The sequence below is a fragment of the Macrotis lagotis genome, chromosome 3 (genome assembly GCF_037893015.1).
Source record: "Macrotis lagotis isolate mMagLag1 chromosome 3, bilby.v1.9.chrom.fasta, whole genome shotgun sequence".
In the NCBI taxonomy this organism is placed as follows: Eukaryota; Metazoa; Chordata; class Mammalia; order Peramelemorphia; family Peramelidae; genus Macrotis; species Macrotis lagotis.
In genome coordinates, this window is record NC_133660.1 from 288,397,346 (window position 1) to 288,424,762 (window position 27,417).

Consider the following 27,417-nt stretch of genomic DNA (forward strand, 5'->3'; position numbering starts at 1 on the left):
ACTGAACATAATTGAATATGTTCTATTTTTACCAGACTGTTCACTGCCATGGGGAAAGGGAGAGAAGGGAAGGTAGAAGAAAAGTGAAAAACTCAAAAACTTGCAAAGTGATCAATGTTAACAAAAAAACCCCTACTTTTGCATGCAATTGGAAAAGTAAAATAAACTTTGAATTAAAAATAAAAGTAAAAATAAATAAAATGGTAGTGGCAACTTTTGAAGTATTATTGAGATCCATTTATTCTTTTTTTGTGGTGTTGGGAGAACCTGGGGAAGAGCTAAGTGACAAGGGGTCATCCCCCATTGGAAAATTGATGGGAACACAGAGAACTGAGGCTATTGTATCAGAGTTGTGAATAAAATTATCAAAGAAAGCCCACAATGTGGAGACCATTCATTTATTAGGGTGAGACATGGTAATGTCAGTATAATCCTTGAAATAGTATTTGGCTATGATGCATGTTTAAAGAAGGTAAATAATTTAACTTATCAACTTTGAGAATGAAGAGTATGAATGCACTTCAAGTAACCTTGTTCAGTAAGAGTATACATGCTGTTATTTAAAGTCTCTCTCTCTCTCTCTGTCTCAAAATTTTGGCTACTTTTCTGTCCACAAGATTTTCAATAATGAGGTTATAGTCAGACTGCTAAAAAATGATTTAGCAAGCTAAATACTTTCTTGACAATTCTCTTTGGATTATTATTATTCATTCAGTTAGAAATGGTTCAATGTGCACATCTAATCACCAAACATAATGACATCAAGGCCAGAAAAAATGCATTTCATTATGGATACTTGTGGGCCTAGATCTTGTCACTATGATAGTTTCTTCTCTTGTCATGTCACATTGACCTCTGACTGATACAAAATCTGGTAATTTTGTGTCATTGCACAAAATTTAATATAGGGAGAATTTCAGCAGTACCGTACTACAAGGTCAATGCAACCTAATTTAAGGGAGATCAGAGAATCTTGTAGATATTTTAGAGCCTATGGAATGTATGAAACCTCCAGAAATTAAAGTTAGGGAAAGTATTTCACAATCATATTTTTCACAGGTGTTTTTGAAGTTCTGAAGAACAAGGATGCAGGTGCAGACTTGCTGATCAGGAAAGACCTCAGAGGCCCTCACTCAAAATATTTTTCACTTACACACAAGAGACATGAAGATGGAGGGCCTCTTCTTATCCATCCACAGGGAACAGAGAGATTAACAACCAGAAGGCAAAACTTTCCTATAAATAATCCCTGTTATGTCTAGCTTTTACCTTTGTCCTAAATAGAGTTCCATTTTATTGCTTCATATTCTATTTCCCATGAAAGAAGGGGTTTGAAACCTGAGCATTTCTTATAAAAGAAAAATCCTTAGCAAAATATATTCCTTTGGATGCATGGACAATGACCCCCAATCAGCTTACACCATCCTACTCTTTGACTCATTAGAAATTTAGACTATTTGCCATGGACCACAATCAACTAAGGTTCTTGTTCCTTACATTATGTGTGGTCCTAATTTTGCCTTTAGTACATTTTGAGTATCACATAGGGAAAAGTCCATGTGAAATAAACAGAGCTTACAATCCCACATATAGAAAAGAAGGTGACCTAGTCTTAGGGGGCTTCTTCTCCTTGCTTCAGAAGGCAGAATATAAAGTTCAAAAGAAAGACTTCAAATTTTTTCCTACCCTTACATCTGCAAACACAGGGTAAGCTATTTTATTATTTTTTCTGATTAATGAAATAGTCATCCATATTTCTGAGTGATTGTTTTGTTGGTAGTATTGTATTTTATTTAGACTTGCTTAATAGACTGAGTTCAGAATCAATTACTGTTTTCAAATAAGGGGAGAAATATTTCTTATTGTATGCATACCTGATGAAAAAGTTCTCTAGTTCACTTATGAATGCTATCCTCTGATGAGCTTTGCATAAGGGGAGCTTCTATGACTTACAGCACAATTTGGGAAAATAAACTAAAGATAGCCATCTTAGGCATTAGAAAAGAAAATTCATTAAGAATACTGCACTGAGTCCAGAGTTTTATCCAATATGCCTAAAGACAATTAGCTATCAGAAGAAAAAGACAAAATATTTATCTTTTTTTCATATTGGTTGATTGACTTTAGGAGCACATTGTTAAACTATGTCATTTTTGCCTTCTATGATTATAAGAATGAGATTAAACTATATCTAACTTATCAGTTAATCTAAAATTTACAGTGTCCAGGATAGTCACATAAATGAGAGGAATGAAAGGTACTTAAATTGCCCGCACTTTGCAATCATTTTATGTCTAGGAAATATTAATTCTAAGTTAGTTTATAATAAATAAAAAAATCAGAAGAATATGTGCAGGCCATGAGTTTGAGATAATAATGTCATGAATTGCTTTAATTCATATCATTTTATTGCTGACTATGTTAGAGAAAATCATTTATACTACTAATCCCACATCTGATTAAAGAGTTAATTAATTACATATTAATAATTAATATTCTGATTAATGAGACTAATTAATTAGTCTAATAACTAAAATGTGACATCAATTTTTTAAATAGGTGAGTTTTTTTTAATAATCTCTTAGAAGATATTTAGTGTTTAATTTTACAAATAGGGACAGTATTGGTCATGGTTACTCATGGTTGTTGATAAAATGATTTGCCCAGGCAACACTGTTGGGGGATGTTTGAGGCAGCATTAAAGAAAGGGGTTCCTGATTCCATATTCAAATTTAATGTATTATGACACATTGTTGTGTCCATGAACATAGAATATTGCCTATTTTATTGTTTTTTTTTGTTTTGTTTTGTTACATTTTCCTCTCACTTCAGGTTGGTGTTCGAAAATTATCAACCTTTCTTTGCTTTCCAATTTGCTGTGAATGAGATCAACAAGAACCCTCATTTGCTGAGCAACATCACTTTGGGATACCAGGTGGTCAGCAACTTCCAAAACAACCAACTAGCTGTGGAAAGCTCCATAATATGGATGGCAGGGAAAGGTCCAATCATCCTTAACTATGATTGTAGTGAGCAGTCCAATTCAGTGGCTGTCATTGGAGGCACGACATCTACACAGTCCATATCCATGGCCACCATTCTAAATCTTTATAAAGTTCCACAGGTAAGGGGATCCAATGCTGTCACTCATTTTCATACAAAATATTATTTAAAAAAACAGAAAATCTTCATCATCTGTTCAGTCCAGTGTTAGAGATTTGACTTTCATTTCTGCAGAAGTTCCAGGGACAGAACTCACAAAAAGCAATGCAAAAAGGGGATTCAGTCCATTTCCTCAGGGAACTTCTTCTGTCCTCTAGATGAAGACTTGCTAAATTAGATGAACTCTCATGGCTTTTAACAAATTCAAATTTGCTTCTAATTTTTCTTAATAATTGTAAGGAACTTTGATGACTTGATTTTATCTAACATTTATCTATTCAGGATTTTATTTTTCCAGGGATTCATGTCAACAAATTTTTTTATTCATTTCCAAATCTTCCAGTTCCAAATTTCCTCCCTTCCTCCCACCCAAGTCCCCTCATTTAGAAAGCAAGCAATTTGATGTAGGTTATAAGTATGTTGTCATGCAAAACTTTTCCATAATCATCATGTTATGAAAGAAAATATACATCCCCAGCCCATTAATTGGGGACTAACTGGGCAAATTATAGAAAATTAATGTGATAGAACAGAAGTGTGCTAAAAGAAATCATGAAGGACAGTACTACAGAGTAGCCCAGAAATACCTGCATGAACTGATGTTGAGTGAAGTGAGCAGAACCAGAAGAACATTGTCCACACTAATAGCCATGCTGTGTGATGACCAACCATGCTCTTGTTTATTTCAGCAGTACAATAATCAAAGAAAACTGCAAAAGAATCGTGTTGGAAAACATTACCCATATTTAGAGATAAAACTGTGGAGTGTACATGTAGACCAAAACTTACGGCTACCAATTGTTAAAAGAAGTCTGATGTATTCTGCTTTTGTTTTTCTGCATTTTGATTAGATTATTCTCCAACAATATAACAAATTTAGATCTATGATTAGAATCATTATACATGTATGACCTATGTGGAATTGTTTTCTCTCCAGAAAGGGGGAGGGAAGGAAAAGAGGGAGAAAAATGTAAAAATTCTAAAGCTTTCAAAAAATTGTTTCTTGAAAAACTACCATACCATATCACTTGAAAATTAAATAAATTAAATATCAAATTAAAATAAAGAAAATATGTGTTCCTCAAAAATAAGACATAAAGAAAAATAAATATGCAAAAAAATTCTTCATTCTATTTTCAGATAGTAACAGCTGTTTCTCTGGGAAAATGTTCATCAAAAGGGTAGTATGCATACTTTGTTCTAGGTTATGTCCCTTCTTTTTTTATTATCCCAAGTTCCAGGTCCACTTTTCTCTGGTACTGATGCCATACTGACTCGAACAAATAGGAGTTATTTCAGTTGTGCTTGCCATTTTATTTTAGTGGGTCCTGTGGAGGAGTTAGGGAACGGGGTTTACAATTTGTCTGACCCAAACAGGAGCTAGGTTATGGTATGCTGGGATACACTCCCTCCTAGGGATCCACAAGTGTTCAGATCTTTCAAGGTGATATTCATTAAAATAATGTGTTTCCTGCTCTCCTAGCATATGCACTCATCTGAGAATGATAAGAACATTTTTTTCGGTCCTGGAATTGGAACAGTTGTCCATGCTACCCTGCCCTAGAAAACTCTGGTGAGCTACTTCTGCTTCTGTTTCTTGAGATGGTGATCCAGCGTAGTGATCGAAATGCATTTATGAGCAAAGCAACGAGGTCTGCCTCAGAGATAGTAAAGTGACTTGTAATTCCCTTCTGATCTGTAGGCTGAGAGTTTGGGAGGAAACCATTGTCCACTGGCATGGGATAGACACTTCCTGCTGACCATCTTAATTGTCTTGTGAATCCATGGGCTGAAAGGTCTGGAAAAGTCCACTATTTCCTCTGAGGTCATAGATCCCAAGGCCTACTCCTGGATTGTTGGGAGCCTGTCAGCCTGGTTTGTCTTATTCTGCACTGCACTCTTCTCTAATTCTAGTGAAATAGATTTTACCTGTCAAACTGCAAAGTTGTCTTGGGCTTTATGTTTTTATTCTGCCTTCATCTGCCCTCTAGAATGTGTTTAGAGTCATTACTTAAAGCTATTTGGAGGAGTTTGGTGGGGGGAGTTCTGGTAAATCCCTTTCTCACTTTGCCATTTTGGCTCTTCCTCCTCTGACAATTTTATTTGAAATAAATAGTTCTCTTCCTCTTCTCAAATAATCCCCAGGTACAAGCTCTTTCCTTTTCATTTTAAAACGGCTTTGGGAATTTTTTTCAAAAAGGATGAGCCATTTGTCTTCACCAGTTTCTGGTAACTAGCAGCATGTAATTTTGTGTTTACAATGATCTTCCCATTTTGACTGAGAATTTGCTTCCTGTATGTATCTGGGCTTGATTGGCCAAATATATGACAGTATCCTTCTATTCAATCCATTTTTCCTATTTTTAATTTTTTTCAATTATGTGAAACAATAATTTTCAACATTTATTTTTGTAAAATATTCATTCTCTCACACTTTCTTCCCCCCTCACCATAGGTTTACAAGTAATCTGATCTAGTTCATTCATGTATAGGTATGTTACCCTTATTCAAATGAGTCAATTTCCCGAAAGATTCAGAAAGAAAAGAGAAACCATGGAAAGGAAGAAGCAATAGTCAAATTTAGAAAGGTGAAATGAGTAGGGTTTGATCTGCAATCAAATTTAAAATTCGAAATTCACATTTTTTTGGATGAGGTTGTAATTTTAAATAGGAGGTCTTTTAGAGTTGTTATGTATCACTGTACTGCTGAAAAGATATAAAACGACCAGTTGATCATCACACATTGCTGTTATTTTATTCAGCATTAGGAAACAAGGGAAACAAATATCTATTAAAGGTTTCATTTCTCAAATATGTATAAAATTCTGTATAATTTTCAAGTAGAAAGTCTTTCCATATTGATATGTCATTAAACATAGGCACAATCTGACATGCAAAGAAGGGCTCATAGCTATTTATAGAAATTTGAAAATTATGATAAATCGCTTTAAATTGGAGAAAAGCTGTAGAATGACACAATTGAGGAGTCACTTAACTTTTTTTAAACATTTTTTTCCATTTATTTACACATTACTAAAATATTCTTGTTGTAAGAGTAAACATAATACCACATCCCCCAACAAAAGTATAAAACCTCATCAGAAATTAAGTGAAAAGAAAGAGAAAAAAATATTCAGTCTGTGTTCTGATACCATCAACTCTGTCTTGGGTGAATTGCATTCTTGATCATAAATTCATCAAAGAAGTTTCTTCCAGTTTTTCCATAGTTGCTGATGCTGATTGTAATTCCCTCCATCCATTCCTCCCTACCACCACCATCTATTATATTTTCTCTTTCCTTTCACTCTGTCCCTCTTCTAAAATGTGCTGTTAGGGCAGCTGTGTGCTACAGTGGGCAGAGCAGCAGCCTTGGGGCCAAGAAGCCCCAAGCCTACATCCCACCTCAGAGACCCAGCAACCACCTGACCTCATAGTCCCAGACAGGCCACCCAATCCCACCACCATGCAAAAAAGAAAATGTGTTATATATGATTATCCTCTAATGTCCATTGTGCCAACTAGATGCCCCCTAATTGTTTTAAAAGCAGATCATTAGCAAGTATAATTAGAAAAATAAAATTAAAATTAATGCATTCCTTAAGCCTGTATAATTTAAGAACAGTATAATGCTTCAGCATAATACTTCAGACAGATAAATTGATTATGGAAAAACAATTCCCTAAGAATACTGAAAGAGAACTGTGCAGCAAAACTTCTTAAAAGTACAGATTTGGGTTTTTGAAATTATCACTGTAATGAAGACTATCTTTCAATATCACTGACTAGCTCAGGTATAGAGACACAAAAATGTGCAGGTCACAGGAAACTTAGATTTGTTTGGCCAATTTCCTTTCCAAAAATGAGATCAAAGATAATGTGTATTTTCAGTTTTACTAAATATATTCATAAGGCATATGCATGAAGTGAATCTTTAATATTACAACTTAATGTTTGGTTTTATTGGTTCTATTGTTTTCTAATTACTTTTACTTGTGTGTCTTGTTTATTTTACTGTGGGTGGCCTATTATTTGATTTACTATGTGTTCCACTGTGGGTGGCAAACTGATTTACTTTTATTTGATATATTTTCATGTTCCCTTAAGGAACAGGGAGTATGTGCTGTAGCTTATGTGGACTTCTAGTCACTGGCATGACCTATCAAATGTGACTTGGTTTTGGGTTATTTCTATTACAAATATTTTTGTTGTTCTTACTGTTGTTTTTAAGCACATATTTCCTACACTTAATATTATTTTTCATAAACTCCTGCTACTGTTCCTGTCTTGTCTGCTCTCCTGTCATGTGTATGCTGCCTTCTGTAGCAGTGTTCTCAGTTTTTGCATCATAATATCTCAGGTCATCTCAGGTACCCATAGAGGAGAAAGTATACTTTGCATTTTTTATTTTATAAGTAATAATTTCAATTTCAAGTGGTACATGTCACTTCCTTCCCACGTCCTCATTCCAGCAGAGCAACATTTGAGAGAGATTTACATATGCAACAATAAATAAATATTTCAGTTTATGAAATCTTTCTCTAGAGGTAGATAAGATTTTTCTTCATCAGTCCTTCTTATGTGACTTCAATGTATGATTACTCAGAATCACTTAGTGACTCAATAATTGTATTTGGAACATGCTTGCATTGTATTCAATCTTCTCTTCGATTTAATCTTAGCCCTCTGCAGCATTTCATGGCAGTTTCTCCATGTTTTTTTTCACTAACATCAATTTGTTTGTTTTTTCTTATACCTCAGTAATCCAATGTATCACAATAATAAATCCAATATCACAAAAATAATCCATTATATCACAATTTATTCATTTGTTCGCCATTGATGGACAACTATTGAATTTGAATTCTGTGCAATCCCAAAGACAGCGGCTGCAAATACTTTAGAATTTATAAACTTGTTTCAGTTTGTCATAATTACTTAATAATGTACCTAATTATTAGTATAGCTGGGTCAAATTGTACTGATTCTTTTATAGCTTTCAGTGTAATTTCCAGTAACTCCTCAAAATGGTCAGCTCACTTCACAATTCCAGCAACAGTATATTAGTGTCCCAATTTTTCCACTTCCTTCCCACATTCCTTTTTATCCATTTGATAGGGAGGGTAAAGAATCTCAGAGTTATTTTCCTGTATATTTCTCTAATCAATAAAAGAAGCTATGTTCTTGGCATATTGAAATCAGGACCATCCCCAAACTATTGATGACGGAATGTGCTTTCTGACTGGAGCTCTAAGACAGCATCACTTAAAATTACACTGCTGAGATCACGCTTACTATTATTGCTGGCTATATTCGTGTATTATAATCATAGATCTGAGACTAACTGCTTGTTACAAGTAGATGTGTCTTAAGTTCTCACTTTTCCACCAAGCAAGATGAAAGATGTTAGAATGAAGCTTTATTCTCTGAATCAGTTGTCTATGGGCTGGAGTGGAAGGGAAGAACAGTTCAGAAGGACATCATCTTGGGCACCTTTATCAGGGTATTCTTTCTGACTTGGTGACTGGGGTATGCCTTAAGTTACATTCCTGCACTATATATTTTATCTTATCTCTAGAAAATTGTAGAAGAAGGATAAACCAATGACAGTATATAAAACTTTCTCTTGCATTTCTTTCTTCTGACACTAGTAGATTATTTTGGGTTCAGATCAGACATTTGTGAGCTCAGTGAATATAGAGGAGTGAATCTTTCCTTAATCAATAGTGTTCTCACTAATAGTGTAAAGCCAATCTTGACAATAGATTTCAGCATGAGATCTCCATCACCATCTCTGATAGGGTTAGGACTAGAACAAATTTCCTCCTTGAACAAGCAGTAGGAAATAATTCTTAGTTTAAAGGAAATATTATTCTTTCTGGAATTATGTGAGGAATGGGAAATATGCAACAGAAAGACTGGATAAAGGAAATGGGGAGATGAGAAACAGCAGGCATCTATCTAGGCACCGAGAATTATCTAATCGTTGCATGAAGGAGACTCTAAGCATGTCCTTCTTAAATAAACACAAGAGAAATAGGAAGAAGTAAGTCGTTATTCCAAAGAGGCTGATTAAGGTACACAGTTACATAATAAGACACTAATGGATAGTATGTTCTAAAAGTGGACTTTTTAGGAGGGAGCTCAGATTTCAATCATTGGAAGCTTTCAAACACAGATTTAGTAATTGCTTGATGGAGGTATTGGAGAAGGGATTCTTCTTCAGGTAAAGTTTCAGAAATTCTTTCCTATCAGTGTAATTGTGTGACATGAAACTATAAATCAAAATCAAAAGCTATGGTTTATTGCCTGCTCTGTGTAAGTGATTAATATATTTGTTTATGGTAATGTGAAGAAACACAAATGACTATTCCAGTCTTCTTTATTTTTCTTGTAGATAAGCTATGGTCCATTTGATCTTCTCCTGACTGATAAGCTCCAGTATCCATATATCTATCAGATGGGCATCAAGGATTCCACGCTTCACCTTGCATTTGTACAAATGATGCTACATTTTGGCTGGACTTGGGTAGGACTAATTCTTGCAGACACCATAAGAGGGGAAAGTTTCTTCAGGGATCTGCAAGTAGAGATGGCCAGGAATAGCCTCTGTGTGGGATTTATGGAAATAATTTCAAGCACATTTGACCTTTATTCGGGTGAAAAGTATAGCATCCTTTCTAGGACCATTGCATCATCATCCAATGTGATTTTCACCTATGGAGATTCAGATTTCCTTCAGCATCTTTTGGTTACATTGGTTGAATATATCCTATATGGAAAGGTGTTGGTGACCACTTTTTCCTGGGAATTTTTTAGTGATCAACAGCCTGAACAGTTTATTAATTTACATGGAACAATAATACTTTCTCCTCCCCAGAAGGAGATTCCTGGTTTCATAGATTTTGTAGAAAGCCTGAATCAAAGTGTGATGTCTGAGAACATTTTTCTAAAAGCATTCTGGGAGGCAGTCTTGGGTTGCAAATTTTCAGAAAACAATAATCTAGATATGTTCATTCCTATTTGCCAAGAAGGTCTTTCCTTGGCTGATGTACAGGCTCCAGATTTTAATCTGATCATAAGAGAACTGAGTCTTAATGTTTACAATGCAGTATATGTAGTTGCCTATGCTGTGCAGGAGCTGTTCCAGACTGAGGTAAGGGAGACATCAGAACTTGCAAAAAACTCAGAACTCTCTTACAAGGTAAGATTTCTTTTTGATTCCTATGCTTAGCAGAGAGTACACACAACTTCCTATTGTTAATTATATGTTGTATGAATGATGCAGGAATGGTGAGAGTCTGCAATATGTTTTATTTCCTACCATTGCTCCTGGTATGTTTCTTAGTTTGTGCTTATAAGGAATCGTGGTTAAAAAAAAACAATGAAAGAGGCATTTATTTCAACTGATACAGCAATCATGGTGAAGTTGTTCCTTTTATACATCTCTCTGAGTTTTGGTAACTTCTTAAGGTCTCTTAAGACCTAGTAATGGTATTGATGGGAGAGCAGCTATCTATAGTTTTAGAACTATTTGGGCAGAGTTCCAAATTGTTCTCCACATTGTTTCGCTGAGTTCCCCACTGCACCATCAATGCATTGGTGTCCCAGATAAAGCATATCTCATTCAGTACTGATCATTTTCGTTTTTTGTCATCTTGTACAGTTTGATAGATGTGAAGTAGTTCCTCTCACTTGTTTAAATTTACATTTCCCTGATCAATAATGATTTCAAGCATTTTTTCATGTGAATAAAGATACCTTCACTTTCTCCATCTGATAACATACATTTTGACTATTTATAAGTAGGGCGACAATTTGAATTCTAATAAATTTGACTCAGTTTGCTATATTTTAGAAATGTGTTCTTTGTCAAGAACACTGTTTGTAAAAAAGACATTCCCACCATACTGATTCCTGTTTAATCATGGTTTCATTGTTTTTCTTTGCATAAGATCTTTTTAATTGATTGAAATCAAAATTATCCATTTTGTATTTTATAATGTTCTCCATCTTTTCTTTGATCATTAGCTTCTTCCATTTCCATATATCTGACAAAAAAATTATTCCTTGAAATTCTAACTGGTTTAGCTTAAAATATCACCCTTTATGGCCAAATTCGGACCTCATTGGACCTTATAGTGGTATAGAGTATGAGATGTTGGTCTATGCCAAATGTCTGCCATATTATTTCCCATTTTCCCAGAATTTTTTTTTTAAAGGAGTGAGTTCATTTCTGACAAGCTGAAAACTTTGGTTTTATCAAACATTTGATTGCTATAGTAATCTGCTATTCTTTCTTATGTGCCCGTACAACTCTGTTGAGCTAGAACTCTATTATTTATTCATTTTATCTCTCAATATTCTTCTTTTTGTTCCACTGTATGAATTTAGCTGTTTTTTCTATATCGATAAAATATTTTCTTTTGAAATTTGATTGATCTGGTTCTAATTCAGTAATTAAATGTAGACAAAATTATCATTTTTTCTATTAGCTCAGTCTAAGCATGAGCAACTGACACCTGTCCAGATATTTAGATATGATTTTATTTGTGCAATTATTGTTTTACATTTTTTTTCACATAGTCCCTGAGTCTGCCATTACTTTGAATGGAATTTCTCTTTGTATCTCTTGATGCTGACTCTTATTAGTTATATACAGAAGTGGTGATGACATTTGTCTTTATTATATATCCTGCAACTTTGGTGGAGTTTCTAATGTTTTCAAGGAACTCTTTTAGATAATTTTCTAGGATTCTCTAAATAAACTGTCATATATGAAAAGAATGAGAGTTGTATTTCTTCATTACATATTCTAATTGTAAATTTATTTTTCTTCTTTAGTGTTGAGGTTAATATTTCTAATGAATTACTGAATAAAAGTGGTGACAAAGATATCCTTGATTCAAAATTGATCTGATTGGGAATATTTCTAGCTTCCCTTCATTAGATGTAATGACTGGATTTTAGATAGATTCTGTTTATTGTTTTAAGGAACACTCCATTTATTCCTACTCTAGTGTTTTGAAAGGAATGTGTGTTTTATTTTGGCAAAAGCTTTTTCAACATCTATTGAAATAATGATATGTTTTCTGTTAGACTTTTTAATTATGGTCAGTGAATCTGGTCATTTTAATAATATTGAAGCAACCCAGCAATTCTCGTATAATTTGAACTTGATTATTGTGTATTATGCTTGTGAAAACATGCTGGAATCACAATGATAATATTTTATTTAAAATTTTTGCACTCACATGCATTGTGGAATTTGGTCAATAATTTTCTTTATCTGTTTTGCCTCTTTCTGGCTTAGTCATCAGCACATTAATGGTTTCATAGAACGAATTTAGCAAAACTGCATCACATGTTATTTCAAATAACTTAAAATAATTTGAAAAAAAATTGTGCCTTTGATATTTGGGAGAATTTGCTTGTGAATCCATCTTACAGAGGATATTTTTACTTAAGGACTTCAGTGATGGCTTTTTCTATTTATTTTTCTGTGATGGGATATTTAAATATTTAATTTCCTCTTCCTTTGACCTTGGTATTGGATTTTTAGTAAATATTTATCCATTTCACTTTTTTATCAAATTTATGGTCATACAGGTGGGCAAAAAGTATCGATATCATTCCTTTTTTTCTTCCTCATTGGTAATGAATTCAGCTTTTCTTTTTTTGATACTGGTAATGTGATTTTCTTTATTCCTAATCAAATTAAACAAACTTTTATCTATTTTATTGTTTTTTGAAAAAAACCAACAGTTTCATTTGTTACCTTAGTAGCTTTTTACTTTCAATTTTTTAATTTTTTTCATTTTCATAATTTAAAATTTGAGGAATTATTTGCTTTGTCTGCAGTTTTTTTGGTCATATGCAATTCCTTGTAATCCTCTTTCTCTATTTAATTCATGGATGCACTTGAAGATGTAGAAGTTCCCACAATAACTGCTTTGACTGAATTTCACAACTTTTGCTATATTGTCTCATTGTTTTGAATGAAATTTCAATATTTTGATGATTTCATGTTTGAAACTCTCAGTCTTTTAAATTAGATTATTTAGTTTACAATAAATTTTATGTCTATTTCTCTTTGACCCTTTATTGCAAGCAAATTAATCGAATCAATTTCTAAAAAGAATACATTTAATATTTCTTCCTTTATGCATTTGGTCATGAGGTTTTAATGCTCTAAAACAAGGTCAATTTTTGTGCCACAGAGAGAAGAAAAAGTATATTCCTAGGAATCTGCATTCAGTTTTTTCCAGAGTTCTATCATATCTGACTTTTCTTATATTCCATTCACCTCCTTAATTTCTTTCTTCTTGATGTAATGATTACATTTATCTAAATCTGAGAGTCAGAGTTTAAAGACCCCAACCAGTGTAGTTCTGATATATATGTCTTCGTGTAACTCATTTATTTTCTCCCTAACAATTTGGATGTTATCCCACTTAGTACACACATCTACTATTAAAATCACCTCGTGGTCAATGATACCTTTTAGAGAATGTGCTTTCCTTACTTATCCCTTTGAATGAGATCTATCTTGCAATTTCTTTTTTTTGAGGTAAGAGTTGCTACTGCTGCATTTTCACTTCAGGTGAAGCATAATATATTCTGCTCAGGGTTTTATCTCTACTCTGTCTGTGTCTCTCTGCTTCACATGTATGTCATTTAGCAGTATATCATAGGTTTCTGGTTATTCATCCACTCTGCTATCTGCTTGCATTTTTTGGGAGAGTTCATCTCCATTCATATTCACTATTATAATAACTAACTCTTCATTAGCCTTGATTCTATCTCACCCTTACTTATACTTTTTTACTCCCTTCATCCTTATTCCTCCTTATCAGTATTTTGCTTTTGCATGTCAGTGCCCTCAATTTGTTCCCCATCAACCAGTCACCTTCCATTTTCCCCCTCTTTCCCTATTCCCTTGCACACTTTTCCCCTTCTAATCTTTAAAGTGAAAAGTAAATTTCTGAACCAATTCAGTGTTTGTATCATTCACTCTTTAAGCCAAATCTGATAAGAGGAAGATTCAAATTGCAATTACCCAGCTCTCTTCTTCCCCTTTGCTGCAATAGATCATTTTGGCACTAGATGTGAAGTAATTTACTGCATTCTGACTCTCCCTTCCTCCAATCTCATCATAATCCCTATTTTAATGTCTTCTCTTTTAAAAATCATTCTATCAAAATCAACTGATGTCCATACTTTCAACCTAAGTACATTTCCTCTAGAGAGTTATGATTCTCAACAGCTTTGAGATGTACGCAAAAAACCAGTTTAATCTTATTGAATAGCAGTCATTTTTCCCCTCCTCTTTACCTTTTCATATATCTCTTGAGTCTTCTATATGAAAATAGTTGTTTTTTTCAGGGGGGGGGTGTCAGCTCTGGTCCTTTTTTTTCAGAAAAGTTTACAATCCACCTATTTCATTAACTATCCATATTTCCCCCTTAAAAGAGTGTGCACAGTTTTACTGGTACTTGATTCCTAGGTGCAATTCAAATCCCCTTGACTTTCAGAATATCAGATACCAGGCCCTTCAATCCTTAACATTACCATAGGAAGGTCCTTTGTAATTCTGATTGTGGTTCTTCAGTATTTGAATTGCTTCTTTGTGGTTGCATGCAGTATTTTCTCCTTTGTCTGAAACTTTTGAGTATCCTACAGTTTTCCTGGGCAGTTTCATTTTGGATCCATAGAGCAGCTGATCTGCAGATTCTTTCCATGACATTTTACCCTCTGATTCCAGGATATTGGGGCAGTTCTTTTTTTAAAAAATTTCCATCCACATGCATATGTAGACTTTTTAGGTTTTAATAAGGTTCTAATTCTAGCTATGAATTTTTTAAGCTATAAATTTCCTTCCACCCTCCCTTCCCATCCCCCTACCCTCAACTGTGATCAGGCAGGTTAACATTGGACACACATAATTTTGATAAAGGTTTACAGATTAGTTATTTTCAATATGAGGAATTAGGATTAAGGGAAAGAGAAACATAAGAGATAACTTTGATAAAGTGCTCTTCACATTCTGATGGGTTGGACTTTTTTGCTTTTTATTTTGTTTTATTTTCTTTCCTCTGGATAGAGGTAACATTGTCTATGGCTGGTCTAATATGGTTGTTTTCGTACTCTGAACTGCTGAGAGGAGCTGCTTCTATCAAATTTATTCACCTCACAATGTTGTTGTTAATGTGTACATTGTTTTCTTGTTTCTACTCCCTTCACTCAGCATCACATCCCTTAAGTCATTCCATGCTTTTCTAGAGTCCGACCATTTATGGTTTCTTATATAACAGTAGTATTCCATAGTATTCATGTACCATAACTTGTTTAGCCATTCCCCAACTGATGTGTATCCCCTCAATTTCCAATTCTTTGCTACTACAAAAAAGAGCTACTATCAATATTTTGGAATAAGTAGGAATTTTCCATTTTTTAAAATAATTTCTTCTGGATTTTGATCTAGAATTGGAATCCCTGGATCAAAGGGTATGAACAACTTTATTGCTCTTTGGCTATCATTCCATATTAATCACTAGAAATGTTGGATTCATTTACAACTCCACTAGAAATGCATCAATGTCCCAGTCCTCAAACAATCTCTCCTACATTGATCATTTTCCCTTTTTCTCATCTTGACCAATCTGGTAGGTGTGAGGTGATACCTCTTTATGGTTTTAATTTGCATTTCTCTAATGAATAATTATTTGGGGTATTTTTTTCCCAGAATTACACATAACTTTAATTTCTTCATTTGAAAACTCTCTTTTTATATCCTATGACTATTTATCAATTGGAGAAGTCAGGGAAGTTCTTGATAATTTTCTGTGAAATGGAGTCCAGGTCCCTTTTTTGATCATGGCTTTCAGATAGTACAATTATTTTTAAATTACCTCTCATGTATCACTTTTCTGCATCAGTAAATTTACCAATAAGTTATTTTGCATTTTCTTATATGTTTTTCAATTTTGTTTAATACATTCTTCATTTATTCGGAAATGATTAGCTTCAATTAATCCAACTCTTTTCCTCTGGGAGGGATTTTTTTTTCATTTTGGCTTTCCATTTCCTTTATTATTTGATCGATTCTATTTTTAAAATAGCTGCTATTTTTTCTAATTGCTCAACTGTATTTTTAATCATTTGTTTTCTTCTTTTAATTTTTGTGTTAATTTTTGTTAATTTTCTCTTACATTTCTTTCCACATTTTTTCCAGTTGCTTTTAAATTCCTTTCTGAGCTCTTCAAAGAAGTCTTTCTGGGCTGGAGCCCAACCTCCTTTAGAGGTTCACATGTAACCACTTCTGCTCTTCTTTTCTGAGCTTGTGTTTGTCCCATTCTTCTCTCCAAGGTACCATTCAATGATTCCTGGGGTGGGAATCTGTTCTCTGCCCTGTTCTCAACAATGATTTCCTGTGACAAATCTTGCTTGAAGATGTTCCCTTCTTTTTGCATTCTTTTGTGTATTCTGTCAATCCAAAATCTTTTAAGAGGCTTGATTCATGTAAGTTCTGGGAAAAGTGCCAAAGACTTTATAACAGAACCTGGCTTCTCTCTGTGATCTTGAGTCATGAACAAAAGTTTTCGTTAAGAATTGAGATTGCAAGTGATCCAAGAAATTTGGAAAATAAGAAGAAATGTCTCCTGAGGGAAGTTCAATACTGCTAATTCCTGAGTATCTGCGGATTCTGTGATTCTTCTGTTGAGCAATGTTTGCAACAGATAATGAGAAAATAAGTGCAGAACGATAAGTGGAGCTTAAGAAGAAAAAATAGAAAAAACGAGAGAATGTTAATTTATGATAGTGCCAAAATAATTTTCTGTTGATAATCAAATCTGGGTTATAGGCATAAATACTCCTTCCTTTGTCTTTGCTTTAGCTCCACCATTTTCTGAAGTGTAAAGTTCCTGTGAGTAGTGCCAGTGATGAGCTATGTGGAGATAGAGTCCCTGTGGCTGCTGAGTCATATGAGATTCTGAATTTTAAATCTTTTCCTAATGATATTGTGACACTGGTGAAAGTGGGTGAATTCCTCCCTTATGGTGAGGGATTCAGGATTAATCAAGAATCCATTGAATGGCCAGGAGATTTCTCTCAGGTAAGGGGACAAGTAATAATGTGCATTTTATCATTTTGCCTTCTTAGAATCCTGCACAGTGTTGTTTCTTTTTTAGCACCAGGAAATTCTCCATCGACATTAAAAATGACTGTGAGAGGGGTGGCTGGGTGGCACACTGGATAAAGCACTGGCCCTGGAGTCAGGAGTACCTGGGTTCAAATACAGTGTCAAATTACCTAGCTGTGTGGCCTTGGGGAAGCCACTTAAACCCCATTGCCTTACAAAAACCTAAAAAAACAAAACAAACAAACCCCACAAAAGTAATGTCTGGGACAAGGAGCTAGTATCTATTCAATCTTAATGTTCTGAGTAAGAGAGAACTCTGATTTCCCTATTTTCAATCCTACTTTTAGAATATTTCCAAGTTACAAAAAGTTCTGTGTATTCCACATTTAGAGAATCTTGAAATACATCAGTTGCATTTGTTGAAATTTGAAATATAACAAGGAATGCATAGTGGAGAAAAAAATTTACCAAATGAGACATATTACATGAAAAACTCTCCAATTTCTGGAATCCTGCAATTATATAAATATTTATCTTAAAATTTTACTCAGTTCTTTTCACAAAAAATGAAGACAAAAATTTGTATCATCTTGGATAAATCAAATGTACATAAACTTCTGATGATGTTTAAATTATTTTTGTTTTAGGTTTTTGTTTTTCGTTTTTGCAAAGCAAATGGGGTTAAGTGGCTTGCCCAAGGGCACACAGCTAGGCAATCATTAAGTGTCTGAGACCGGCTTTGAACTCAGGTACTCCTGACTACAGGGCTGGTGCTTTATCCACTGCACCACCTAGCAGCCCCTGATGTTTAAATTATTAAAACATTTTATACTTGTACGTTTTTTAGAAAGTTCTACATAAACTATTCAAATTAATGTCTCTAATATATTTTTCTGTTTTGATTTGTAAATAGAAATTCTTGTTGTATTAATTAAACATAATAAAATATAAATAAATAAATAGATAAATAAAAGATTTATCCTATGATTTGTCCCCAAATATGACAATGACTTTTAGAGACCCAATTTAAATTGTGGTTATGTAAAACATGGGTTTATGCAGTTTCATTTGCCTATGTTATTTGATAATCCCACCCCAGTCTTCATAGTTGTCTCCAGTGGAGGCTAAAAATGTAAATAAACAAAGAATAGTCAATGGGATCACCTGATACTTAATTAAACCTGTTTACTGTCATTATTACTGTCATTATTAGAATTTATATTATAGAAAGTCAGCATTCTCTAAAACTTTCAGGACTATGCAAATCCAAAACAACTGGAGTTTTGAGTGGAAGATTAAAAAATATATTCCCCTTGATTTATTTCAGCTTTACCTGTTTACAAATGAAGTGAAGTGTGGCAGCTAGGTGGCGCAGTAGATAGAGCACTGACCCTGGAGTCAGGAGTACCTGAGTTCAAATGAGGCCTCAGATATTTAATATTTACCTAGGTGTGTGGTCTTAGCCAAGCCACTTAACCCCATTTGCCTTGCAAAAACCTAAAGATAAATACATACATACATACATACATCAATAAACAAATAAAGATGGAGTGAAATTTAGAGATATACTGGTACTTCAGCTGTAGAAAAATATGTAAGTTAGAAATAGATTAAAGATAGATTTAAAAAAATTAACAAAATAATCTCAGGAAAAACAAAAGGTTTAATTTTGCCCAAGGGAGGATTTTGTGCAGGTTAAGTGGTCAACAGTCTCCACTGAAGAATAGATTAACCTTGCTCTGTTGAATTGCAAAAAAGTTTGTAATAAATGTCTTGCCTAGTAAAGAAATGAATTCCTTCTGGACTCAGCCTATCTATCTTTTAGCACTTGTTCTTACAGTGACTTTTTCTCCCTTTCTATGAGAGAAACATAGACTCCGATTGCCATATGCACCCCAAGCTGTGGTACTGGATTGAAGAAGACCATTCGTGAAAATGAGCCCATCTGCTGCTTTGACTGTGACCCGTGCCCTGAGGGACATATTTCCAATCAGACAGGTGATTTCCTACAGATGCACAGTACTTCTCTGAGAATAATAGACCTAATATTTTTTAAGGGGTTCAAGGAATCTTAACCTGGAGTGACTTTTACTTACCAAAATGATATTTCCTGAAATATAATAATACAGTACTCATTCAATCACTTTCATTCATTGAACTTTTAAGACATTCCTGTAACTAACAGGAGCACCCTCTGGTTCTATTTAACAATAATATATCCAATGAGAATCCAATAGTATTTTACTACTTTTGGATTTAATAATTCTTCCCTGCTTTTATAATGTACTCTAAACTCTGTATGTGCAAGAGAGCTTAATCTAATTTTTTTCCCTAAAATTCTTAGCCCACAAGGGAAATATTAATAAGCCAAAATATAAAATCTAAGCAATAACTAAGTACATTTGAATTTTGATTGAGAATAGGAATAGGCGTCCTGCTGGTGGAAGTATCTTCATGAAAATAATTTCTTTGCCGTTGCTGGGTTTATTGGTTTTTTTCTTTTGGACAAGTTGCTTTCCTAGCGGTCAACCAAGATTTGCCCCAAAACAATGTATAAGGGTGGAACCAGGATGACAGGCAGGAATTCTCATAAGCCCTCCTTCAGACCACTTCAAATACCTGTAAAATGATGATTTCAACTAAATTCTAGAGTGGCAGAACCCACAGAAAGACTGAATGAAACAATTTTCAGTCCAAGACAATTTTGAAGCTCTGTGGGAAGGGTCTATTAAACATGGTTAGTACAAGCCCACAGTATAGTGGAAACCATCTCCAGCCATCCAGAATAGCTCACAAGTGTGTCTCTGGCGGTGACTGGGTCTATGGCAATAACAGGGCAATTTCCTGACCTTTCAGTTCAGAGTTTGCCAAGGACAATTCATCAGGAAATCTCTGCCACACCAGAGTGAGAGCAGAACCCAGTCCACTGCAGGCTTCAGAGGAGACTCAGTCCTAGAACCAGCAGCAAAGTAAAAAAAAAAAAGAATCAGGCGTACACCTGGGGAGCTGTCAGGCAAGAAGTCAACTTGCAGCTGGTTCCAAAGCACTCAACCCATGGATTGTAAGGGGTTGGGGGAGGACTGCAGAGTCTTCTTTTCTTTCTATCCCCGAGGCACAACTCTGTTACTTTGCCCATTCTCATATCCAGGTCACAGTCTGGGGTGCTAGTCTCAGGGAAAGAAACTTTACTGACATATGAGAGAAGGGACCCAGGGCAGAGTTCCCTGGAGAACTCTGGGGCAGAGGGGTGTGCTATGGTCATCCAACAGAGTATAGGCCACGAAAGCAGTTAGAGTTACTCAAAAGTCTTTGAAGGAATTGAGGTCCCTGGAAACACTTAAAAATACCCTCAAATGCTTGACAAAGTGCATCTTCCACACTTGAAGCAGAGCCCCCACCTTAACAAAAGAATTAAAATCAAGACTTAAGAAATTAGCAAACAACAGAAGAAAAAAATCTGACCATAGACAATTACTTTATCCCTGTGACCTATGGAGGATCAAATTACCCACTCAGAACATAAGAAGATCAAAATTTCTATATAGAAATTGTCCAATAGAAATAGGAATTGGACTCATGCTGTGAAAGAGCCCCAAAAGATTTTGAGAGTCAAGTGAGGGAAGTAGGGGAATAATTGTGAAGAGTATTTAGTCTGATGCAGGTAAATCATGAAAATCAAGTCAGCCAAGAAGATACAACAAAATCCTAAAGCAAACAACATCATAAAAGCCAGTTTGGTTTAAATGGAAAAAGTAGTCCAAAAGACCAAGAGCCGAAGAATTCCTTACAGAGCAGAATTGGATAGATGGAAAAAAGAGATACAGAAACTGTTTGAAGAAAACAATTCCATCAAATGTAGAATGGAGCTAAGGGAAGTAAATCACTTTGTGGGAAATCAAGAAACAATAATACAAAATCAACAGAATGAAAAAAATAGAAGAAAATATAAGATATCTGATTTGAAAAACTACTGATCTGGAAACCAGAAAGAAAATTTAAAAATTATTAGACTACCTGAAAGTCATAACCAAAAAAGACCTTTCACTTCATTTTTCAAGAAATTCTCCATGAAAAATGACTTGATTTCCAAAAAGCAGAGGGTAAAATAGGAAATGAAAGAATCCACCAATCACCTACTAAAATATATCCCCAAATGAAAACTGTCAGGAATACTATAGTCAAATTTCAAAGCTTCCAAGTTACGGAGAACATATTAGAAGCAGTCAGATAGAAATGATACAATTATCTTGAAGCTACAGTCAGATAATGCAAGATTTAGCAGCTTCTACATTAAGGACAGGTAGGGCTTGAAATGTAACATGCTGGAAGGCAAAAAGACTTGGATCACAGCCAAGAATCAACTCTTCAGTAAAATTAAACTTATTCTTTCAAGGGGTGAAAATGGATATTTGATGAATTAGTGAGCTTTCAAAATTACCTATTGAAATGACTAGAGCTGACCAGAAAATACAATCTTCAAGCTCATGACTCAGTTAAAGCTTATTTAGAGGGAATGGTAAAGACAAATTAGGAAGGACTTAATGATATTGAACTTCTTGAGAAAATTATACTAATTGCTCATATGAACATCTCATTTATTAGGGCAGTTAGAAGGAGACTATATAGAGAAGTCACAGGAGCGAGTTGAATTTGAAGGTATAATACATTCAAAAGATGGAGTTGATAGATGTGAAAGGAATGTTGGGAGTTAGGGAAAGGAGAGAGAGAATGGGGTAAGTTATTTCATGTAAAATTCGCAAGGACAAGCTTTTTTAATGGAATGGAATGGGGGAATGGAATTAGGAGTGAAAGATAATTTATTCTCCTTGGAAGTGGCTCAGAGTGGAAATAAGATGCACACTCATTTGGAAATAGAAATGTATCTTAACCAAGAAGAAAATAGGGGAGGAAAGGGATGATGGAAATGTGACAAAGGGCTTGGAGTGGCAGTGGTTCTTTGTTAGAAGATAGGGAAGGTCTAAGGAGTAGATAGTTGGATACATCAAAGTTTTGGGGGTGGAAAGAGTAAAAGAAGGGAGAAAAGACAGTCAATGGGGGTGGGGAGAAATAGAATGGAGGGAAATAAAGTTAGCAATAGCAACTGTGTGAAAAATGTTGAATCAATTTCTCTCATGGCCTTTGGGTAAACAATATTTTCCATCCCCCCCCCCAAAATGTAAAAAATCTGACATCTCCCACATTCCTGATCTCTCTGCAATTGGGATCCAGTGTCAAAGCTGAGAGGTCTGGTCCAGATTTCTTATCTAATTTGCATACTAAATTTGAACTTATTGTTTTAGTGTCCTGTCTTCATCTGTTTCGTGACTTGCATTTTCCATTATAATATTACTTTACTTTAGTCTCTTGATGATGGCTACTATATCATTAATGTCAATCCAGGAGCATAGACTATTTTTACAGTCATTTAATTCGACATTTAATTCTTTAAAGAGATTTTTGCAACTGAATCAATAGGATTTTGAACAGTTCCAAGCATAGTGATATTTTATGCACTTAGCATTATTTTAATCGAATTTCCATTCCTCTTATAACCTCTTGGATTTCTCATTATGATTTTTATCAATTTGCTGATTTAATAAGATTGCAGATTTCTAGGTAGGTAAGTAAAATATTGTATCAATAAAAATAGTGAAAATCTTCTCAGTTCTTTTACTTTCTTTACATTTTAATGTTCTTACCATCATTCTGCCACTATACCAGTTATAAGGAGGAGATTTGTTATTTTAAATTCATTTTAATAGTTATTGGGAATGATCATAGTATTGTAGTGAATGCCTGTACATTAACTGTTTGTTACATAAATATATAATATTATACTATAAAAGTCCCATTTAACATTTATTTTTGCATTATTTTCATAATGAATAATTATATTTTGATAAAGTTTTTCTCAAATTTATGAGATAATTTTTGCTTTATTGATATTTTAAATTTAAGGTCAATCATTTTATGATCGACAATATATGCATGTATAATATAAATTGATCTTGGAGATGATCAATTCTGTCTTAGATAAATCACTTTAGAATATTTGACAGAAAATTCATGAAATTTTTCAATAAATATTTAGCATGATATTAAATGATGTTGCCTATGTTTTATGCTTCTGTACTTAAGGAATTATGTTTCATTTGCCTCATAAAATGATTCTGTAACTGTTGGCAAGTGATGGAGGTATGTAGAAAAAGAAGGGCATGCCATAAGTACCATTTTAAGATTCCTATGAGTGATAAGCAACACAAATTCCTGGGAATTTGTGTAAGTAGTCTGAACTGATTCATCAAAAACTTGCATGCCCCAAACTATGCTTTGTAGTTTCAACGACTATTGTGGGGCACTTCCTGCAGCCATGGGTCCCAACACAGGAAGTATATAGGTTGGCTTCTGAGTCCCCCAGTTCATTCCCTTTGGAATTCTAAAATTATTGTGATTTCTATTTATTTCTCCAAGGGCCTTCCCATAGCCACATTGGCAGTTTTCTCATGCTGCCACAGGGTGGAGTCACCCAATATGTTACTTTTCCTTACACACTTTTTTTTTTTGCAGGAGCAGTAAGCAAATCAACGATCCTTCCCAGAAGGTGATAAAAATCAGTTACTTTGACAACTACCTTGTACATATTTTCTTCCTATGTTGAAATGCAAGATTCTTGAGGGCAGCCTTTGTTTTTTTTTTATTCCTTTCTAAATTCTTTATAATAGGATTGTGGTATTGGTTCTAACCGATGCTGTAGTAATAGCCCCTTCCTTGAGTGATTCCTTTACAATTATACAAAATTCACATCTGATATCAAATTATTTAAGAGATTTAGTTGATCTTCTCATAGTCTTGTATTTAATACATTTTAGGAATTATTTGTATTTCAAAGGTTCTTTGAATTGACTAAAAGAAGGGTATCCCCTCCATTAAATCCACAGCAATGGCTAGATTTGCTACTCTGAACTTTTTGAGAAGAGAATTATTCCAATGGCAGCTGATTCAATGTTACTTATTAAATAACTCAGAGAAACATATTTTCCCACTACCTTTCACTCGTAATTATTTATGTTTCAGTTGTTGGTCCAATGTAATAAACATAAATATAATTAAAAATAAAAAATTTTAAATTTATTAATAGTCAGACAAATAATAAAAGGAACCTGCTCCTATGAAAAAATCTAATCATCCCTGAAGTTGAAGTAATTCATAAATACACAATAACATTATAACACTAAAGAGTTGCAAATATGAAAAATTTTTGAAATCCCCAGTAACTATTTTGTGAAACTTAGAAAATCATTGTCATTTGTGAACAAAATATTTTTTGAATTAAAAAACAGTCAATATCTTTATGGAACATACAATATTTGACAATTGTTTGAATTCCATAAACTGAAATATGTACCATAAAACCACAAGGATTTTTAGTACTGAGGTTACATTAAAAGAGACACATGAAACAGTTTTTTATGTAATTATTATTAATTCAAGGAAAAGGATAGAATTATGATTGTCAGTGTGTCATGTCTATTGTAAAAAAAGAAATTGGGGGCCGGAGCCAAGATACTGACACATCATGAACTTTCACATTTATAAGAGCTGTTAGAAGGAGCATATATAGACAGGAAATAGGAAGGAGCAGAATGTAATGGTATAATATAGTAAAAAAGAGGGAGTCAATGGGTAATAAAGGAAAGTACTGGGAGGAATGGAAAGGAGATGAAGAAGAAGCTAAGAAATTTCACATAAGGGTCAAGAAAAAGTTTTTTCAATGGAGTGGAATGGGGAAAGGTGAGGGGATTGAGTGAGCCTTCATTCTCATCATAAATGGCTCAAAGAGGAAATAACATACACACTTAATAAGGTGAGTAAATCTATCTTACCCTAGAGAGAAATGAGAAGAAAGGGCTGGGATAAGTGGAAATTGGGGGAGGGAAGGGGGGAATAGGTGATAGAAAAGAGAGAAGATGGATGGAGCGGGTACTCAGATTCAACACATTTTTGGACAAGGCCAGGATGAAAAGAAAGAGAGAATAGAATAAATGAGAGTGGGGTGGATGGAGGTACAGCTAGTAATATGATAAAGAAGGCAAATCACCCCAGAGACAGAAGCATTAGAATCTGAGCACATAGTGAAGTACATTTTTTTTTCTCTCTCTATTCTTGAGGTTTCTCATTTTTGTTTTTTTTGGAGGGGGTTTTGTTTATACATAGAACACATTAAATATCCATCAGTGTGTAACATGGAAACAATATAAAGACTAACAGACTGCCTTCTATGGGGAGGGGGGAAGGTATGGTGGTGGGGAAAATTGTAAATTTCAAACCTTTACGAAAAGGATAGGTAGATTCTACTATTGTATATCATTGGAAAACAAATAAAATGTTAAATTACTGAAAAATAAACACTCAGGGGGTACTGAACTCCTAGGATCTCAGTTTCAGAATACCAAACTTGATGCTGACACCTGATTAGTTCAATCCCATCACATCTTAGAAATTATGAGTGCAAGAGACCCACTAGCTTGAATTTACCTCAGTGGCTGGGTCTGTAGGCATGCGTTACCACACCAGGTAAATTAGCAATATTAGTATTAGAATTACAATTATTTCAAGATAAATTTAAAGATCTGTATTCCACAGTTACCACACATGGTATTACTACACAAAATACTTCATTCAACTGTCAAAGTAATCTTCCTAATGTAAAGAACTGACAATGTAGGCAACAGCCCCTCCATCCAATTGACTCCAAGAAAATTTTTTTTTCTAAAATGTGTCACCCAAGCGATCATTGTAAGAGACTTAACATTGGAATGGCTTAGAGATATTTAAATTTTTATTTGTCAAACATTTGAAAGAGAATAAATATGCTTCTCAAATTATTGTATTCAAATGTAAAGAAATGCAGACACTGAGATATGTATTCATCTTTTACATCCTCTAAAATTCTTGTTCTTGTGACTCAGAACACTGAACACAAAATGAGTCTGAGCTCAATGTGGAATGTCTAACAGTGTGCCTTACTGAAGGAGGAAAGCTGATCAACATGGGATTTACTGAGATTTTTTTGTTTTACTTTTGGTTGCAGATGCAGAGCAGTGTCTGCAGTGCCCTGAACATCAGTACCCAAGTCAGGAGAAGGACAGATGCCTTGACAAGACTAGGACCTTTCTGGCCTATGAAGAACCTCTGGGCATGACTCTGGCCTGGGCAGCTCTCTGCTTCTCTCTGCTCACTGCTCTGCTCCTGGGAGTCTTTGTGAAGCACAGGGATACCCCCATAGTCAAAGCCAATAACCGCAGCCTCAGCTACATTCTGCTCATCTCCCTCATCCTCTGCTTCCTCTGCTCCTTGCTCTTCATTGGCCGCCCAAACTCTGCCACTTGTCTCCTGAGACAAACCACATTTGCAGTTGTTTTTACAGTGGCCATTGCCTCCATTTTAGCTAAAACTATCACGGTGGTTCTGGCTTTTAGGGCCACACAGCCACGGAGCACGCTCCAGAGGTGGCTGAGCCCCAAAGCATCTTATTCTCTCATTGCTATATGTTCTCTAATTCAAATATGTCTTTGTGTCATCTGGCTTGGGACATATCCCCCATTCCCTGAGATGGACAATGACTCTGAGCCTGGCTTCATTATCATTCAGTGTAATGAGGGCTCCATTCTTGCCTTCTACTGTGTGCTGAGCTACATGGCTTTGCTGGCCTTTGGGAGCTTCACCCTAGCTTTCTTGGCCAGGAATCTGCCAGATACTTTCAACGAAGCAAAGTTCCTCACATTCAGCATGATTGTATTCTGTAGTGTCTGGATTTCCTTTCTGCCCACATATCAGAGCACCAAGGGCAAGGCCATGGTGGCCGTGGAGATCTTCTCCATATTGGCCTCCAGTGCTGGGATTCTCGCCTTCATCTTTGCTCCCAAGTGCTATGTGATCCTTCTGAGGCCAGATCGGAATACCCTGGAGATGCTTAAAAAGAAAGCTTATGTTTCCTGAAAAGTCAATACTTTTCTAAATCTACATGATCAAAAATTCTTCCATATCATTGAAATAAATATCATTCATGTCAGATATCCAACACCCTTCTCTGTCAAAAAGTTATGCTCATATCA

The 27,417-nt window shown here is 34.7% G+C and overlaps 1 protein-coding gene across 1 annotated transcript; it reads left to right on the forward strand.

Moving 5' to 3' along the window:
* Positions 1-1,462: 1,462 nt before the first annotated feature.
* LOC141518975 (vomeronasal type-2 receptor 26-like) lies at positions 1,463-27,417 on the forward strand. Its single transcript, XM_074231398.1, has 6 exons — positions 1,463-1,707; positions 2,833-3,124; positions 9,557-10,363; positions 17,057-17,275; positions 19,177-19,300; positions 26,394-27,417. Exons 1-6 carry the CDS (start codon positions 1,463-1,465, stop codon positions 27,299-27,301), a joined length of 2,595 nt encoding a protein of 864 aa, XP_074087499.1. The 3' UTR covers positions 27,302-27,417.

What these genes read in the sequence shown, in the direction of transcription:
- LOC141518975 (XM_074231398.1), top strand. Translation starts at nt 1,463, where the DNA reads ATGGACCACAATCAACTAAGGTTCTTGTTCCTTACATTATGTGTGGTC. An exon ending in ATCTTTATAAAGTTCCACAG is followed by an intron (nt 3,125 to 9,556) that starts GTAAGGGGATCC and finishes TTTTTCTTGTAG; the next exon opens with ATAAGCTATGGTCCATTTGA. An exon ending in GGCCAGGAGATTTCTCTCAG is followed by an intron (nt 17,276 to 19,176) that starts GTAAGGGGACAA and finishes AGAGAAACATAG; the next exon opens with ACTCCGATTGCCATATGCAC.